The sequence below is a fragment of the Penicillium chrysogenum genome (assembly GCF_028827035.1).
Source record: "Penicillium chrysogenum strain IBT 35668 chromosome Unknown utg000002l_segment0_segment0, whole genome shotgun sequence".
Classification (NCBI taxonomy): domain Eukaryota; kingdom Fungi; phylum Ascomycota; class Eurotiomycetes; order Eurotiales; family Aspergillaceae; genus Penicillium; species Penicillium chrysogenum.
In genome coordinates this window covers 1,398,259-1,415,384 of record NW_026622750.1, presented here as the reverse complement: position 1 = coordinate 1,415,384, position 17,126 = coordinate 1,398,259, and the positions used below count along the sequence as shown (strand labels likewise).

The 17,126-nt window shown below is 51.1% G+C and overlaps 5 protein-coding genes across 5 annotated transcripts; 3 read left to right on the top strand and 2 right to left on the bottom strand.

Annotated features, from left to right (window-relative positions):
- Positions 1 to 175: 175 nt before the first annotated feature.
- N7489_004090 (uncharacterized protein) lies at positions 176 to 3,852 on the bottom strand (the record flags this gene model as incomplete). Its single annotated transcript, XM_056709842.1, has 4 exons — positions 176 to 450; positions 515 to 3,275; positions 3,333 to 3,641; positions 3,709 to 3,852. The coding sequence occupies 4 exons, from the start codon at positions 3,850 to 3,852 to the stop codon at positions 176 to 178; spliced, it is 3,489 nt and encodes a 1,162-aa protein (XP_056568263.1).
- Positions 3,853 to 4,280: 428 nt separating this feature from the next.
- Positions 4,281 to 5,323, top strand: N7489_004089 (HMG-box domain-containing protein; the record flags this gene model as incomplete). The annotated part of the gene is made up of 3 exons (XM_056709841.1): positions 4,281 to 4,763; positions 4,825 to 5,124; positions 5,186 to 5,323. Coding segments are annotated over 3 exons (921 nt in total), but the record flags the coding sequence as incomplete, so codon positions are not given.
- A 1,629-nt stretch (positions 5,324 to 6,952) lies between these two features.
- N7489_004088 (uncharacterized protein) lies at positions 6,953 to 12,457 on the top strand (the record flags this gene model as incomplete). Its single annotated transcript, XM_056709840.1, has 6 exons — positions 6,953 to 7,597; positions 7,779 to 7,865; positions 7,918 to 8,938; positions 9,082 to 10,866; positions 10,924 to 11,039; positions 11,099 to 12,457. The coding sequence occupies 6 exons, from the start codon at positions 6,953 to 6,955 to the stop codon at positions 12,455 to 12,457; spliced, it is 5,013 nt and encodes a 1,670-aa protein (XP_056568261.1).
- Positions 12,458 to 13,050: 593 nt separating this feature from the next.
- Positions 13,051 to 13,805, top strand: N7489_004087 (uncharacterized protein; the record flags this gene model as incomplete). Its single annotated transcript, XM_056709839.1, has 2 exons — positions 13,051 to 13,081; positions 13,240 to 13,805. 2 exons carry the CDS (start codon positions 13,051 to 13,053, stop codon positions 13,803 to 13,805), a joined length of 597 nt encoding a protein of 198 aa, XP_056568260.1.
- Positions 13,806 to 14,197: 392 nt separating this feature from the next.
- Positions 14,198 to 16,559, bottom strand: N7489_004086 (dynamin family protein; the record flags this gene model as incomplete). The annotated part of the gene is made up of 4 exons (XM_056709838.1): positions 14,198 to 14,588; positions 14,653 to 15,476; positions 15,526 to 16,122; positions 16,179 to 16,559. 4 exons carry the CDS (start codon positions 16,557 to 16,559, stop codon positions 14,198 to 14,200), a joined length of 2,193 nt encoding a protein of 730 aa, XP_056568259.1.
- Between the last annotated feature and the right edge of the window lie 567 nt (positions 16,560 to 17,126).

Genomic DNA, 17,126 nt, shown 5'->3' with positions numbered 1-17,126 from the left:
ATACTAGTCTCAGCTGGTACTCCGACTAGCCTCGGTTTCTCCAATTCTAACTCAGAGTAATCATGGAGGGTACTCTTTAGCTTCGGCTTCTACAAGAATCAAGACTCGCCAAGTATATCGTACAATCATTGATATTTGACGACGTATTTGAGCCTACCATGAACTAAAGAATGATCTAAAGAACATTGTAGCGGCCACCCACTGGTGCACGCGCCTCACCCTCTGAGGCTGCCAGGGTTGCGTCCTTAAGCAGACGTCTAAGCTCATGGATGGCGGTGGTGACTGAGATCTCCGTCTCACCCTCAACCAGAATGTACAGCTTGGGAAGTTCCCCAGGCCCGGGTTCCTTCCCGGCTGCGTAGAAATTACCCTTGGTGGTGATGGAGGTACCGGATGCCTCCAGGATCTTTGCCACGTTTGTACGGTTTGTGACGGCCCAACGTGCTTTTTCTGTATGACAAAAGTAAATGGTAAGTAATTGTCTCAAATATGGGAGGAATATGGGATAACTTACGAGGGAAATCATTGATTTCCAATGTTGCATGGAACGCTCCAGCATCAGGGCCACGGTTATCAATAGGCACACCCGATCTCATCACACCCGCACGACTCAAACGTGCATGGATATCCGCAACGGCGGAGCCCACCTTATCCAACGGGTTCTTTGAGGCACCCGCCGGTGCTCTCTCCGTACGATGAACGACGATCTTTCCATCAAGATCAACGCCTTTCGGCACACCCGGCATAGAAGCTGAAGGTGCAGCTGGTGCAACAGCCGGGGCAGCAGCGGATCGGACAGCTGAAAGAGCCTTGTTGAATCGATCATCTGATTCCTGCTCAGTCTCAAGCTTATCCTCTTCTTCATCCTCATCACCAGTTTTGTATGCTTTCCGCTCACGCAGTCGCGCAGTTTCACGTTCCATATTCAGACGGTCCAGACCTTTACCACCGAATCCATGACGTGAGAAATTCTTCTCCTTGCCGGCCTTGACCTTCTCATTGAACCCATCAACCAGCTTCTGGAGAGGCTCGGGCACTTCCTGTCCACTTTGTTTGAGAGCCTTTGCAATATCCAAAGCATACCGATCCTGTTCTTCGGTAACGAACGTGACAGCGGTTCCTGTGTTGCCAGCCCGTCCAGTGCGACCGGCACGATGGACATAATCCTCCAGGTGATTAGGGGCATCATAGTTGACAACGAGCTTGAGCTGCTTGACATCCAACCCACGAGCAGCAACTGACGTTGCGACTAGGATAGGGAAGACGCCGGCCTTGAATTCTTGAATCGTGCTGTCACGATCAATCTGATCCTTTCCACCGTGAATCGACATGCAAGGGTAGCCCTTATACATCAACTGCTTGAGTAAATCATCTGCGGCCTCTTGGCGGTCCACAAAAATCAAGGTGCGATAGTCTTCATTTGCGTCGTCTTCGTACAGATTCCCCAGGAGCTCCAACAGGCGGAAGAATTTCTGGTCATTATTACGGACCTCGACGATTTGAGTGATCTCTCGAGCCACAACACTCTTGCCACCCACAGTGATCTCCACTGGATCGTTCAAGGTTTTCCGGGCCAATGCTTCCATACTCTTAGGGAAAGTAGCCGAAAAAAGGACAGTCTGCCTGTCCGGTCGGATGCTTGCCATGATCTTCACAACTTGCGGCCCAAAGCCCATATCGAACATGCGATCCCCCTCATCTAGGACGACGTACGTGATACGGCGTAGATTGAGGACCCGTCCTTGGTTTGCGGCCAGCAGATCGATGAGACGACCAGCAGTGCATACAATAATTTCCGCGCCCCGTTTAAGTTCGGCAATTTGGTCTTTGATCGGAGCTCCGCCATACGCGCAGACAGCACGAAGACCCAAGGCCCTCAAGAAAGGCTTACAGTCCTTATGAATTTGGGTGGCCAGTTCACGGGTGGGGGCCAAGATCATACTGATGGGGCCATCTGTACTAGCCAAGGGCCGTTGATCTTTGATATGCCGAAACATTGGAACCAGGAAAGCGCCAGTCTTGCCTGAACCAGTTTTTGCCACGCCGATGACATCGCGACCGGACATGATCGTGGGGATTGCTTGGGCTTGAATAGATGTGAGGCTTTCCCACCCGAGTTTGTGAACAACATCCAATGTCTGAACGCCTAGACCGCATTGTGACCACTTTTGAACAGGTTTTGGGACATCGTGGCCGCGGACCTTGATGCCATCGAGTTCAAGTCGCAAGCTTGCTACCTCCTCCTCGGTCATTTCGGCAAGGTGGGATGGTTCGGTGTAAAATTCCTTACGGAACGGCTCATACTCGATCTTAGTGTGGTCGATATCAGGCATCTCCCGCTTCTTCTTTTTGATCGCTGCCAGGGCAAGGACATCTTCGGCCTTCTCGTCGCCAACCGCCGTCACATCCACATCCTCATCGTCGCCAAACATAGCCTCTGGTTGTTGATTTGTTTTCTTCTTGGCAAATGTGGCCCCAGTTGTCCGTTCAGGCGGCGTCGAGTCTTGGAGTCCAGCCATGAACGCATCTAGGGGATCGACTTCTTCGGCATCGTCAACCTCCATGGGAGTAGAGTCGGCCTGCACGTTCGTCGATTCCTCCATGTGGACATCATCATTTTGATTCTGGAGTCGTGTATCCCGGCGTTCAGTTGCGGCACGAGCTTCGGCTGCTGCGTGTTCTTCCGTTCCTTCAACTTGCATGTCTACATCATCATCTTCTCCCGTATCCTCCACCGGTGCACTCACATCGAGAGGCGTGGTCGGCAATTTCTCAAGTTTCTTGCGTGTTGATCCCTCATCTCCATCCCCGAATCCCAGAGGTTTAGAAGCAGAGGGTTTCTCTGTTTCAGGGACTTGTTTGGCACCCAGGCCAAATCCGCTAACATTACCTTTGGCTTTCAAGGGACCAGAGAGGGTGGCGGGCGGAGCACTTGCTAGGGTGGGTTTTGTCACGGATGCAGCCTTGGCAGACGTCGGAACGGCAACATCAGTACCAAGCACCGCGGGAGCAGCCGCGGTCGAGGTTGATGATTTTACGATAGCCTTTGGGTCGAACTTGGACTTTCCGGGAAATGCGGCAGGAGCTGGAGACACACTCGATTTACGGTCAATCGCTTCGAGTATGTTTTTGGGATCGACCGATGCCTGTTCCTTTTGCTTCTTTTCGCGTTCGGCGGCTTGTTTCTGTTTCCATGCTTCAAGCTTGGCAAGTCTCTCTGCCTTCTTCTCTTCATCTGTCTGAGCAGTCGGGACCGGTGTGGAAGGTTTGGATGGCTGCAAGATACAATTAATATCAAGGGCTCGGCATGATGCAAAATGGGAGCAGCTTACCTCTCGGGTTCTAGACCGAGACCGTCGGCTCGCAGCACGATCACGGCTGTCATCCCGTCTAGACTTGAGCTTCAAATCAGCAGAATCATCTATCCGCCTGCGGTCCCGATCGCGGGAGTCATCTCGCCTAGAACGGTAATCCCTATCACGACTTCTGCGGCGGAAATCATGGTCGTCATCTCGTCGCCGTTCCCGGGATCGGTCTCTCCGAGCTGGCCGATAAGTATCTTCGTCGCGCCGATCTATCGGCAGGTCTCGTCGTCGATATGAATCTCTATCGCGAGGGCGTTCGCGCCCGCGGTACCGTCTCTAGATATCGCAAGAATGGTCAGAGATTGCAAGATAATGTGTGAATTTGCGATTGCGCCACACGTACCTCTGGGCTGCGGGATCTGCGGTAACTACGCCCATCATCCCGCCTGGTTCTGTCATAGCGATCATCCTCTCTGCGAGGCCGACGGGATGAAGAATATGTGCTGCCTACAGGTGATGGTGAGCGAGTATCTCCGTGGCGAGCCATTGTTACAGGCTGATCAGTGAGTGTTACTGGAACGCAAAAGCACCCGGGACACGGATCGATGAAGGGGAGAGAGGGAGGAAGAGAAAGCGCCCCGCAAAAAAAGGCTGTTGAGACGACAATTCAGGCCTCAGGGGACCGAGAGAGAAGGAACGTGTGAGGTGTTTGTCTATCGCATCCGTCACGGCGCAAACCGTTGGAATCAAGAAACAGATTACGTAAGGCAGGTAAAGGGGCTAGGCCCGATGCGGATAGGTACACCAAAGCAGGCGCGCGCCTCTTGCTCCGCTTGCGTCAACAGCTCCTGTTATCGGTCCTTAGCTTTTGAATATTGAGTTGCTAATTTGACTTGTTCTGGTGTTTATTATAGCACCTCGCTCCAGCTAAAGAATCTACTACGATAACCACTTCATGCCTTGGCTGTCGGCAGCTCGGGGGGCTTCCTCCGCACCCTGCACCGCGGTGCTCTCTCTCCCCGTACTGGCGTGAGCGACTTGCAGCATCAACTTCGTCGCGTCAGCCTGACAGCGGGCTCTGATTTGGCGCGCCCGCAAGTCCAACTCCTTTCCTCCACCCAATCGATGGTTCATTCGAATTCATTCGCGACTGCTTCTACCCCTCTCAAAGCGAGCGAGACGCCCAAGGCGAAGAGCTCCAAGAAGGCCGGCAAGCCCAAGAAGAAGCCTCTCAGCGAGACACAAAAAGAAATTGAGAGAATCAGGAAACACCGGGCTCACATCAGGGACCTCAAGGCGACTGCCCTCGTGAGCGGGCGACCGAAGAGGCTTCCCAACAACGCCTTCGCTATTGCTATGTCTGAGATACTGCCCCATGTCAAAGGTTGCTCCTCGCACAAAGAAGCGTTCCTGGTTGCCATAGAGCGTGCCAAAGCAATCAGCCCTCAAGATAAGGAGGTATGTGCCCTCGAATTTCTCAGTATACGTTAGGAGCGACATACTGATCCCCCAAATTCAGAGATTACAAGCTCAAGCGAAGGCGAACTACGCCGCTAACACCGCTGCTTACAACTCGTGGGTCAAGTCGCACACACCTCTCCAGATCAGAGAGGCCAACTCTGCCCGCCTAACTCTTTCGCGTCTTGAGAACAAGAGTTACCCTCCACTCAAAGATGACCGCTTGGTCACGGTATCTAGATCTGCCTACACTTTATACTTGAAGGAACGCATGGAGACGGAGTACCAGGGAAGGGCTGGCGTCGAGAGCTTCCCAGCCATTGGCCGCGAATGGCTTGCACTACCCCAAGCGGAGAAAGATGTAAGCAATCTCGGCAGCATCGATATATACTGGATTTTGCAAATGCTGACCATGAATCCAGCGCTACCGCAAATTGCAAATCGAAGATCGTCGACGGTATGAGAGAGAGTGTCAAGAGGTGTATGGAATCCCAGCACCCGAGAGTTCTCATTACCAATCACCGGAAGACTACCTGTTTCAAGAGGAGCCCGAAACCTGAAACTGATTTATACCGCGGGTTTCCAATGGGATGGTGTTGACCTGGTCGAGGGAGGTTTCTTTCGGAAAGGGGTTTGCTCGGTGGGCTTGTTCGTCGCATGCTGTTTTTTTGAGTTTTCCAAATGACTTGTTTCACATTTTCTTATTGCTGTATTTTGTACTGTCTGTCAAGCTGTTTCTTTACACTGGATTGTTTTCCTTGGTCGGGCTGTGGAGGCGCTGCAATAAGAAATCGTAATGAATTCGTGCGAAGTTCACCATCTCCAGCCCAACTCAATTCCCTCTACAACAGCGTTTCCATTGAATTAATGAGTCAGAGAGAAAAGGACCCTTCTGATCCTTTTTTTTTGATGCACCCTCTCCACCAACCCCGCATTGGGCCCTTATTTTTTTTACTCCGAAGCTCAAGTGGCGGTGTGCAAAAGATGTGTTGCGCTTGCAGGTGGCCTTTTAGTCTGGGATTTGCATTGAGTAAACCATTGGCCTCGAGGAGTATTTCGGAGCATCTACAGGTGTACTCCATGCAACGTGTGTAAAACATACAATATATGGTGTTTGTGGTAATAATGGAGGGTAAAAACGCAACATATATAGCGGAGTGCCTGCACATAGCTATGGGATTGCCACTATATGTTATGGACTACATATCTAGCTGGTGCCTCTTGATATACTTCGATGCAATTGGACTTAAAATTGGCTGTAGTACCACGGTACGGCACAGGCTATTTCCTCAAAATCCATGGATTTGAAGTTGGGAACCATGGAATCGGCAAACTGTTATCGTGGGGTCTGTGCAACATTTGTTGACCTCTCGAGTACCTACGTAGGTATGCTATGCAGGTTATAGAAAAAAGTCAACGTACATATTTTAGTATACATATATGTACAGAGTACATATTGTCAGTTTCAAGCACCCTTCTCTATACTCTGTACTTGGCTCAGGTATGCGCTTAGTGTTCCCAGCCATCTGTGTTATTCTTTCCAATTTCCCAGGGATGCTCATATAAGTGTGTTGTCCGAGTTTGGGGGACTCGAATAATCTTTATATTAACATCGAGACACCCTAGACCACATAAATGCAATAATAACAACATTGAACAAGTACATTGTACGGCCGGAGTACATAACTACCTTGAACTTGGCGGGCTAAATGGGATGATCTTCACCTCCACCGCCTGAACTTATCCCTGCCTCTCGAGAAGATCCCCTCCCGGTCTAACTTTTTCCATATTTTTTTCCCTTGACTCCCTTGACTCCTTGAATTTTCTTGTGTTCAATTTACAGCAGACACGGTTTTACAGACTGCGTCATTATCTCTTAGTCCGTCGATATATCTCTTATCAGCATCCAAAAACATCTGAAGTCGCGCCGGTCGTGCAGGGAGGCTATTTGACTTGAATTTGACTTGATCTTTTGCCTAATAGTCTCATAATACCCGCTCGGATAACCTACCACACGAATACCGCTCTCCCGCAACGCCGCGCCCAGAAACACCGTCTGTGATCGATTGGGACAATATCCCCACCAGGACTCGAAACCAACCCGCCCACCGATGCGTTCGCTACTCGATATCGCTGAGTTGCCGTATCAGTGACCGGACCAGGCGTGATCGGCGCATGTGATTTTCAACATGGAAGCGATTGAGAGGCCTTATCGCGCATGCGCGGGGAAGACCAGCGCCGCGGACGATGTCGCATACTACAAACGGAACGTGCAAATGGAGGAGAGGCTCCCCAACGAAGTCTGGAAATTATCGACTACGCAAGCGAACTTTGGCCTGCCTGATGACCGGGTGTACGAAAAAGGCGATTTAGTCACCGGGTTGAGTTCTTGCTTTCCGACTCGCTCACCAGAGGCAGAGTCGTACGACCAGCCTCCGCCTCCCTACGACGATGTGATCCGCGATCTCCCTCCAGAATACTCCGCACTGCCTCCGCTCGCGCAGCGCAAATCAACGGCAGTTTCCTTTGCGCCGAAGACTCGTGGAAAATCGCACAAGCCATCATCCTCGTTGCTGAAAGACCGGATGCTGGATGTACGCATTGATTTCGAGAATCCTACCGGTGTTCGGGAACATAAGAAGAAAAAGCCCGCGGTAGCAAAGAAAGCAATACCACCTCCTTCTCCCCCTCCACCGCCACCACCGGCAGGCGGGGATGGTGGAGGAGACGACAATTCCAACGGCGACGGTGGTGATGGTGGGAATGGTGGTGACTCAGGTGGTGCTGGAGACGGCGACGGGGGAGATGGCGGTGACGATTGGGGCAATTGGGATGTGAGCGGAAAGAAAGATAAGAAGAAAAAGAAACTGGAGGAGGAAGAGGAAGAGAGAAAAGCCAAGGAAGAGGAAGAGAAAAAGGCGAAAGAGGAGGAAGAGAGACTAGCAAAGGAGGAAGAAGAGAGAATAGCCAAGGAAGAGGAAGACCGAAAGGCTGCTGAAGCCTCTGCTGCCAAAGATCTTAGCTGGGCTGAGGATAACGGGGGGTGGGGGCGACGACTCATGGGCTACCTTCACGAACGTAGGAAAAAAGAAGAAAGCAAAGGTAAGACCATCCTCCTCCGATGTACAAGATGGTTGTCTAAGTAAAATTACAGGGAGAAGTTGCACCGCCTGGGGCGTTCCAGGACGTAAGTCTTGATAATGGCGCACCGCAATTGGACTTGAACTTCGACAATCCGGTTCCCAAGACCGGCGGAACTGGGTTTAGTTTCGGCGGATGGGGCAAAGACTGGAATACGGGTGGCAAGCTCGATCTCGGTGACCCTTCCCAAGACGAGTCTAAGAACAACAACCCCTGGGGAACAACCTCCAAGAAAACCGGCGACTTCGATTTTGGCTTGGGTTCCGCACCCGCCGAGACCAAGCAAGAAGATGACTGGGGAGGCTGGGATGTGAGCAAAGACAAAAAGAAGGAGACGGATCCCGTACCAGAGGCTCCTGTGCCTCCACCTCCGCCTGCACCCAGAGTCGATTTCACGCAGGAAGCCTGGTATCAAAATCTTTCCGCAAAGGAGCGGCGTAAAGCGAAGAAGGAGATGGAGAAGAAATACAAAGACGAAGATGAAGCCGCAGAAAAGGCGCAAGCAGAATATGAAGCGGCGCAAGCAGAATATGAAGCAGCCAAGGCTGAAGCTGATGCTGCTGCGGCTGCAGCTGTACCCGAACCCGAACCCGAACCCGAACCTGAACCGGTGGTCGAGGAGACTCAACAGCCACCCGAGGCGGATGATGACTTGGGTTGGGATGTTCCAGTGAAATCCAAAGATAAAAAGAAGAAGAAGAAGATTGACCTTCTGGCTGATCCGGAGCCTATCATCGATGAGGCACCAGCTAAAACAAAAGAGCCAGTTGATGTTTTCGCCGCTTGGGGGATTTCCTCGAAGGACAAGAAGAAAAGCAAAGGCAAGGCTGAGCCAGCACCTGAGCCAGCACCTGAGCCAGAACCCATACAAGAACCGGAACCGGAACCTGAACCAGAGCCAGAGCCAGAGCCAGAGCCAGAGCCACTGCCAGAGCCCGAACCCGAGGCTCCGAAGGTGCCTGATGAACCCCTATACGAAAATTGGCGAGACATATCGTCTAAAGAACGCAAGAAGCGAGAGAAACAATTGATGCGTAAAGGCCTTCCCATTCCGGGCAAGGACTTCGAGCTCCCATCCGACAAGCCCCCGAAGAACCTGAACCGGTTGTTGAACCGGAGCCGGAACCAGCGCCTGAGCCTGAGCCCGAACCTGAACCTGAACCCGAACCCGTACCAGAGCAAGAACCAGAGGAACCGGCGGAAGACGAATCCTGGGGAATTTGGGGCACAGCAAAGGACAAGAAAAAGAAGAAGGCCAAGGATATTGAAGAACCGCCCCCACGTGCGCCAACACCTCCTGCCCAAGGCCTAACCCCAGAGCCAGAAGCTTTCCATGACAATGCGGACGATATTTGGGCTGAGCTAGCCCCTAAGACCTCTAAAAGTTCAAAGAAGACTACGAAAGCCATCGAACCCCCCAAAGAGGAAAAGTCATCTAAAGGTTTTTGGTCGACCCTAACAGGGGGTTCTACCAGCAAAACCAAATCAACGAAGAAGGCGGATGAGAAGGCCAAGGCGAAAGAGGAGAAGGAACCCGAGCCTATAGAAGAGGAAGATCTCCTTATTGATGTTGGCGACAACGCCCCAGCGCCTGAGCCGGAGGCAGAGCCTGTACCAGAACCAGAACCTGAACCTGTGCCTGAACCCGAACCTGAGCCTCCTGCCCCCGAAAAGTCATCTAAGTCCAAGACTTCCAAGCTTAGTGTGGCCGAACGCATCAAGGCCCTGGAACAGGCCAAGAAGGAGAAGGCCAAGGCCGAAAAAACTAGCTCGAAGAGCAAATCTAAGGAAAAGAAGGTCGAACCGGAGCCAGAGCCTGCGCCGGAGCCTGAACCTCCCGTAGAGGAGCCCGCTCCTACCAAGAAGAGTTCAAAATCCAAGTCCAAGACAGCAGACGCTGATGACTTCGAGGAAAGGAAAGTCTCCAAGGACTCTGTTCCTGGGAGCTTCCCAGACTTTGGAGATGAACCCGAGCCTGAGCCTGAAGCCGAGCCTGAGCCTGAGCCAGAACCGGAACCAGAGCCAGAGCCCGAGCCCGAGCCGGAACCGGAACCTGAGCCACCGGCCCCAGACTTGTCAAAAATGACTAAAAAGGAACTCAAGAAGTATAAAAAGGCTGAAGCCGAGAAAGCCGCGGCAGCCGCCGCTGCGGCCGAAGCGGCTGCAGCCAGGGAGCCAACCCCACCACCCCCCGAGGAGACACGTGCGCTAGACCCTGAGCCGGAGCCAGAACCAGAACCAGAACCTGAGCCCGAGGCAGCGCCAGAGCCTGAAGCCGAGCCCGAACCTGTACCAGAGGAGCCAGAAGAGAAGGACGAAGGTGATCCTCCCGTCCCACCACCAGAGCCTGCCGAAGAGCCTCCCAAGCCCTCCAAGAAAGAGCGAGCACGCGCTGAACGGAATACGAACACCTCTTCATGGGGATTTTGGGGAGCCGCACCGCCCCCAAAGAAATCCAGCAAGAAGGAAAGCAAGACACAGGAGCAAGCAGAGCCTCCAAAGAAGTTAAAGAAGGAGAATAAGGTCCAGGAGGAGGCGGAACCTCCAAAGAAGTTGACCAAGAAGGAGCCTAAAATACCAGAGGAAGTAGAACCCCCAAAGAAAAAGGAGTCTCCTCGAAACTCTCGACCAAAAGACCCGGAACCAGAAGTGGAAAGGTCTTCTGCGTCTGACCGAGAGAAACGGCGAGAACGAGAGGGGCGATCCTCCAAAAATCAACGTGGCGTGGCCTTGGCTCACATGGTCCTGGGTACACCCCAGTCCAAAAGCAAATCGACTCGCAAACCTGGCTCTTCGTCGAAACCCGTATCCAGGCGCCCATCAGTTGATATGGACGACAAAACTGCCGACCCAGCATCTCCGGATGAGAAGCCTGAGGTTTCTGGAAAAGCAGCCAAGCTGATGGGCATGGATCCTTCCAAGTCCCGACGTGAGCGCCCGCGCACGGACAGGCGGAAATCAGGTATGTTCCTTTTCGTCAAGCTTACATTTTCTCGCTGACTTTCTGTTTACGAAACAGTTCGAGATCCGTATGCGATCGAGGATGATGACCTCGTTATGGTAGACATGGAGGATGCCGAGGGTCATTCGCCCAAGGAGGGCTCTAAGGGCTCAAGGCGCAAGGCTAAGAGACAGGTATGTCGACATGACTACATTATTCTTCGTGCCTTTTTACCAACTGACAATCCTTATAGCCACGCCCGAGGCCTGACGACGAGGACGATGCTGTCCTGGTCGATCCATATCAAGCGCATCCCGGCCCAGATATCATGTCAGGGCCCGAAGATATGGCCTTTGTCGATGCGCCTCCAAGAGAACGCCGTCTGAAGCGGTCCAACACCGCGCCGCCGAAGAAACAAGAGAGCGGTGGATTAATGGGTCTCCTCGATTCCCTGAGAAAAAGTACACGCCCCGACCGCCCAGAACGTCCAGAGATGCCCGAAAGACGGAAGTCGCGGTCACATCGTGATGACGACGCAAGATACCCAGAAATGGATCGCGACGGCGCTCGCAGATCACGCCGCGAGGATCGACGCCGAGGATCTGTCCGACCAGACACCGATGGCGAAGGGTTCGTGACCGAGGCCGCTGGCGCAGCAGGCGGCGACACAGAAGCCGAGGAAGCGGAAGCTCGGCGCGCAGCACGCCATTCACGGCGTGGATCCCGAAAGGCACCTTCCGACTCCCGTGAAACGGAAGCTCGGGAAGCAGAGGAGCGGCGCGCGAGGCGAAAAGAACGGGCACGTGAGCAACGTGCTCGCGAAGAGGAAGAGGAAGAGCGCCTACGGGAGGAAGACCGTCTACGAGAAATCAAGCGGGCCCGGCGAGCTGCACGCGAGGAACGTCGTGCTCGAGAAGAGCAAGCGGCTCGCGAAGCCGAAGCGCAAGCGGCGGCTGAAGCTCAAGCAGCGGCTGACGCTAGGGCTGCAGAACGCCGTGAGCGCCGGCGACTGCGCGAAGAGGAGATGATGGCCGCGAGAGCGAGCCGGCGTCGTGAACGCGAGCAAAGGATTCCTGAGGTCTATCCCGATGAACGCGAGGTCGATCGTCGTGGGGCTCGTAGCTCCCGCGCGTATGAAGAGCCGAACGCTCGTCGTCGCAAGTCTAAGGTCGCTCCTGAGCCAACGCGGGAGCCGCTCATGACTGGTGGGTTGAATCGTGGCGAGGGTGCGAAAGATAAAATTTCCTCGTGGGTTTACTCGCAAAGCGACGAGCCTCCAGAGCCACCAGAGATAGTCCCCACTCTTATTGATGTGCCTCCTCTTGCAGCTGATGATGGAGGAAATGCTCATTCTCATTCTCTTTCGTCGGATGAGGAAGCCCGTCGGGCTCTTCGTCGTAAGGCCCGCCGTCGTGCGAAGTACGAGGAGGAGGTTGACGATGGTCGTTCGCGGCATCGTGGCTCTCGTCGTGAAGGTGTGAAGAGCAGCTCTGGAAGTGGCGATTATGAACGTGACCGTGGAATGAGGTCTCACCCGGGAAGTCGACATGGTGCTCCGCCGAGTTCGGGTGTTAAGAAGCCCAGTTGGTTCCGCAAATTGACGAACTTGTAAACCAGAGATTTGGTCATTCTCTATCCTCGTGTGGTGGGAGTTTGTTTGTTTTACATATCGGTTGCAGCGTTACTTTTCTTTTTCTTTTTCTTTTTGGTTATTTACAAGGTCTGATGGAACTCCAGATGGACAGGATGTAACGACATGTACGAAGCTCATATGATACTATGACCCGCAATATACGCAATTTGGATTCTTTATGGTTATTCTTATGCTACAGTAATAACTTTCATGATATATGCTGTATCTTCACTACGAAGAGTAGTCGCCTCTGGATTTGGTGCTTCGTGTGTGGGGCTATATATAGAGACATCGCTGCTATCTACCCAACAACCAGATGCCTAGAATGACCACTAGAGGTACATATAAAACGGGGTATTAAAAGACCACCAAGAAGACAACGGTCGACTAATCTTGTTATATAAAAAATGAGACTCCAATATGTGGGATATACGATGGCCGGTAAAAAGTGTAAGCCGTACAGCGGACTTTGTTCTATATATAGCCAAAGACGAGATACATCTGGACAAGGGATAATCCTGGCTTTTATATGGCAGATATAAAACACAAATATGAATAAAAGATCAAATCCAATGCTGAGGAGTGAAGAGTGTAGCCTGATCCGTAAGGTATCCCAATAGGCACTTTGATACTCTCCTTCTCTCAATCGCATGTGAAGTCAAAAACTTCCATCGCCATTCATTCCTCCAATGACATTTGACATTCCCAAGAACCATCCCCATGTCTTCAAAGTTGGATAAGACTTAACTACATATCTCCAGATCCCACCTCACAAAGGCATGATCATATCTTCTACATGCATTCCATAACATCGCGGCTAACCAACCCAGTCCATCAGATCAATCTCCAAGTCATCCTCAGAGAAGACCACAAGCCCTGCCAAGCACAAGCCTCGGCACCTGAAGTTCACCTCAAAACCATCAATTACACACCTCTCACACCCTCCACGATGTCCGTACCAGCTGCCGTCACAGACTATCAAAAGGAGCGGACCAACTTCCTATCATGGCTCGAAGACCAAGCCCGACTTATCAGACTGCAACCGAAGTCAGATACCATTGCAGAAGTGAAAGTCAACCTCCGCGAACGAAGCGGTGAATACCTAGATCGACTCACCGAGGCGTCCATCCTCATGGCTTGTGAGACAAGTGATAATATCTACGTTACTGTAAAGCCGAAGTGGTTTTACAATGATATGGTCCCGAAAATTTGCGGTCTGCTTCAGATTAGGATACCCCAGATAGCGATGAGGCTTGGGATCAATCCTAAATGCGACATGTGTGTGCATTACATTATTATGAATATCGTGGCGGAGCCGGGTTTCTGATGGCTGACTTGGGGCTATGCATAGTTGTGAATGATGGATATCGTTTTATTATCCTGTGCACTTATGTCTTGTAGACATGGGCATAAGGGCCACCGCTGTATTTACACGTACCTTGTGGAATTCCTCTGGTACATAGTCGTCCTACCTACATGATATTCTTTGGATCATTCTTCGTCAGATATTTCTCCCCTTTCTGGGTGTAAACCGTAAACTTGACCTTTCCATGTACAATCACAGATGTGGTCCACCATGCAAGCTAATGAATCTCATAAGAGCTTGCAAAACCTCAATTGATAGTCATAATTGGGGAATAATGGGCTAGCAATACAACATCAATGGTTTCAGGAGGACTGCCATAACCAGGGACATGATGAACTATCAATATGCCTGAATCATTTCATAAGCACTGCCTTTCCAGCTTCCAGGTCTTCGATCTCCTTCTGCAACTCGCGTCGTCTTCGCTTCAAAGCCCTGCCCTCCCCAACAATCTCCTCCAGTCTCTCATTGGAAAGTTCATTAACCCATGAAGGGGAAAACAGTTTCATCGGGGCCTCCGGACCAGTGACCAGGCAATAGTCCGCAGCTTGCATACACACATTATCCATGAACCTCTTACGAGCCACCTTATAGTAGGAGTCGAGGATGTCATGAATGTCCCGAACAGTATGTTCGATGTTGCTCATATGGTGTTGGTGAGCAAGGTCACCCAGTCGGACAACCTCTCCGTGCTTGCAATTATCAATGGAATTTTTGGCAGCAGTCGAATACATTCGCTTTTGCCGGCTACAATGCTTCCAAAGTTAGTAGCCAAATCTTGGACGCATTCAGAAAAGTTTAGGTGACTGACCATTTCTCAAGATTGTCATTAAAGTAGTGATTGAGTGTGAGCGGGGTACCCTCGCGTTCAATTCGCAGGAGAAACTCAACCTTTGAAATTGCCTGTTTGTATTTCTCGATAAGGTCATCCATGAGCAGGGACATGATGTTTGTAGAGATCTGCGTGTTTTTGGAGACAACTTCAAGTGCTTGGCGTATGAATGCATGCACGACGCTGATAATGTCACTGATGTAGCCACGCGCGAGGATCGGCCATTTGACAGACTGCTTCCTCATGAGGCTAGAGAGTAAGCCAGGATTGACTGTTGCTATCTCGAAGCCCCGAGAATTGGAGTAGACCTCCTCAATCCACGGAAAAATGCCCCGTTTGAAGGAGGGCTCCACGGGTTCGGAAACGTGTACAACTTCCTCAAGGTCCGCTACTGACGTGTTCTGAGTTGTATCCCAGGTCTGCCGGCTTTGCAAGATATCTTGTTGCTTTTCAGTATCGGAGGGAGTATTGCGCCTTTCTTCACGGTCATCGACACTGCCGTCTGTGTCCCCCGGCCTCTCCGGCTTTGATCGGAAAGCGTAGGTGTGACCCCAATGGGCGAGGTTGTCCGAAAAGATATCGTTTCTGTGAGAGACCAATGTAGCTAGACGCAAATCCTTGTCTTTATCGAACACATAATTGACGCCATAATTTGCCGCAAGGGCGTGCTGTGTAATCCCTTGAAAAGCCGACACAATATCTAGAAGCATCCGCCTCTGCTGCTCTGGTGTCTCTCGCTGAACTCCCAGAGATTGTAAGAGATTCTTTGTGTCTTTCAGCCTCTTTATCACTTCAGAGCGTACCTTTAAAGTATTAGCAAGCTTATTGACAGCAGCGAAAGGTTATGCGTACCGAGGGGAACTCGCGCCGGACATTTGAGGTGAGGAGGTCTTGGAGGCGATCCATTAATGCCGAGATCCCGTAATTCCCAGGCGGTACTCGATTCCAAGGCGCATGTTGATGGAACATCCTTTCTTCGGCATCTCGGTCGACATTACCAGCCTCAAGCTGCTTTTGACCGAGATTTCGGACGAGGATCCACCCCAACTGCCCGTTCGCATTGCCATCCTGAATGAGTTGAATGACTTTGTGCTCGGCTCCTTTGTCAACAAGATCTGGTTTGGTGAGGATCCGCAAGGTCCTTCCTCCTTCTGGGTCAATCTCGCTGGCCATCTCAATAATTTCTTGGGTCGCAATGTCAACATTTGCTGGGACCACAGCCAACATGATAGACCGTGGGTTTTGCATGTAACGAAGGACCATATTCCTGACCAGCATGATATCACTTTTTGTAGTCCGATCCGATGTTGTATTCTTGAAGATCCCTGGGACGTCGATGACGCTCAAGTGGCTTTCGTTCGGACCACGAATCTCTAGCTGTAGGACGCTGTTGGAAAATGTCGGCTTTTGGTCCCCATCACATGAAGAAAGGTTCATAGTCTCGTGGACCTTGCAAACCGGAGTTAGCATAAAGTGTCAAAGCACAGTTAATATAAGTGTAGTACCTCTTTCATCGTACGACTGAAGTCCTCAGGACTCAGTGACTGGAGGCCAGAGGCCTTCCAACCCCGCAGCTTCTGGTCCTCCTCTGGAGTTGCGTCTGATGCAGGAATTATAGACGCAGATATCTCCCGCAGAACCAAGTCGGAATCACGGCGGAAGATAATGTGTGTCGCAAATCTTGTGCACAGGCCGCTATCTCGAGGGAAGTTTATCTTGGTCAGGCCTTCGAGAACCGAGCTCTTACCGCAAGACTGGTCTCCAACGACAACCAGCTGGGGGAGACTGACATACTGCCCCACGTTGCACGCAAAAAGTTTGTCAATCTTTTCAAGTAAAGTCGGATCAGCCAACTCCAGACTTCTCGTGCGTGTTTCGATCATCATGGCTTTGGATGTAGCTGATTAGACTGAAACTGTAGGATAAAGCTGAGGAAGATGTGTGCTAGAATTTTAGTGGGACGTTGGAAGATGAAGTAATAGAGAAGAGGAACTGAGAGGGTAAGAGAAGAGAAGAAGAGGAGATGAGAAGAAGGGAGAAAGAAAAGGAAAGAGGAAAGACGGGGAAAGGGGAAAGACGAAGATGGGAAGGACCCCAAAAGGGAACGGACGTTCATGGCCGACAGTTTCTAGGTACATTGACTGCCATACCACCAATTTACTACTGTGTACAAATTGTAGTGATTAATTCCTACAACAGCCACTTCTATAGGGTCAATTTGCATAATATCCCAATTTCTATAACAAGAATAGTCGGCCGCTTATACAGTCGTAGTCTTCTTAGGTGGTCTTTTTATATCTCTTTTTATATCTCTTTTTATATCTCTTTTTATATCTCTTTTTATATCTCTTTTTTTAGTGGTCTTTCTAGATATCTAGTCATATAGATATTTTCTCCCACTTCTCGATTTATTAGGTAGATAGCAGAAGAGGGCCAAAAAAATGCTTAATTTG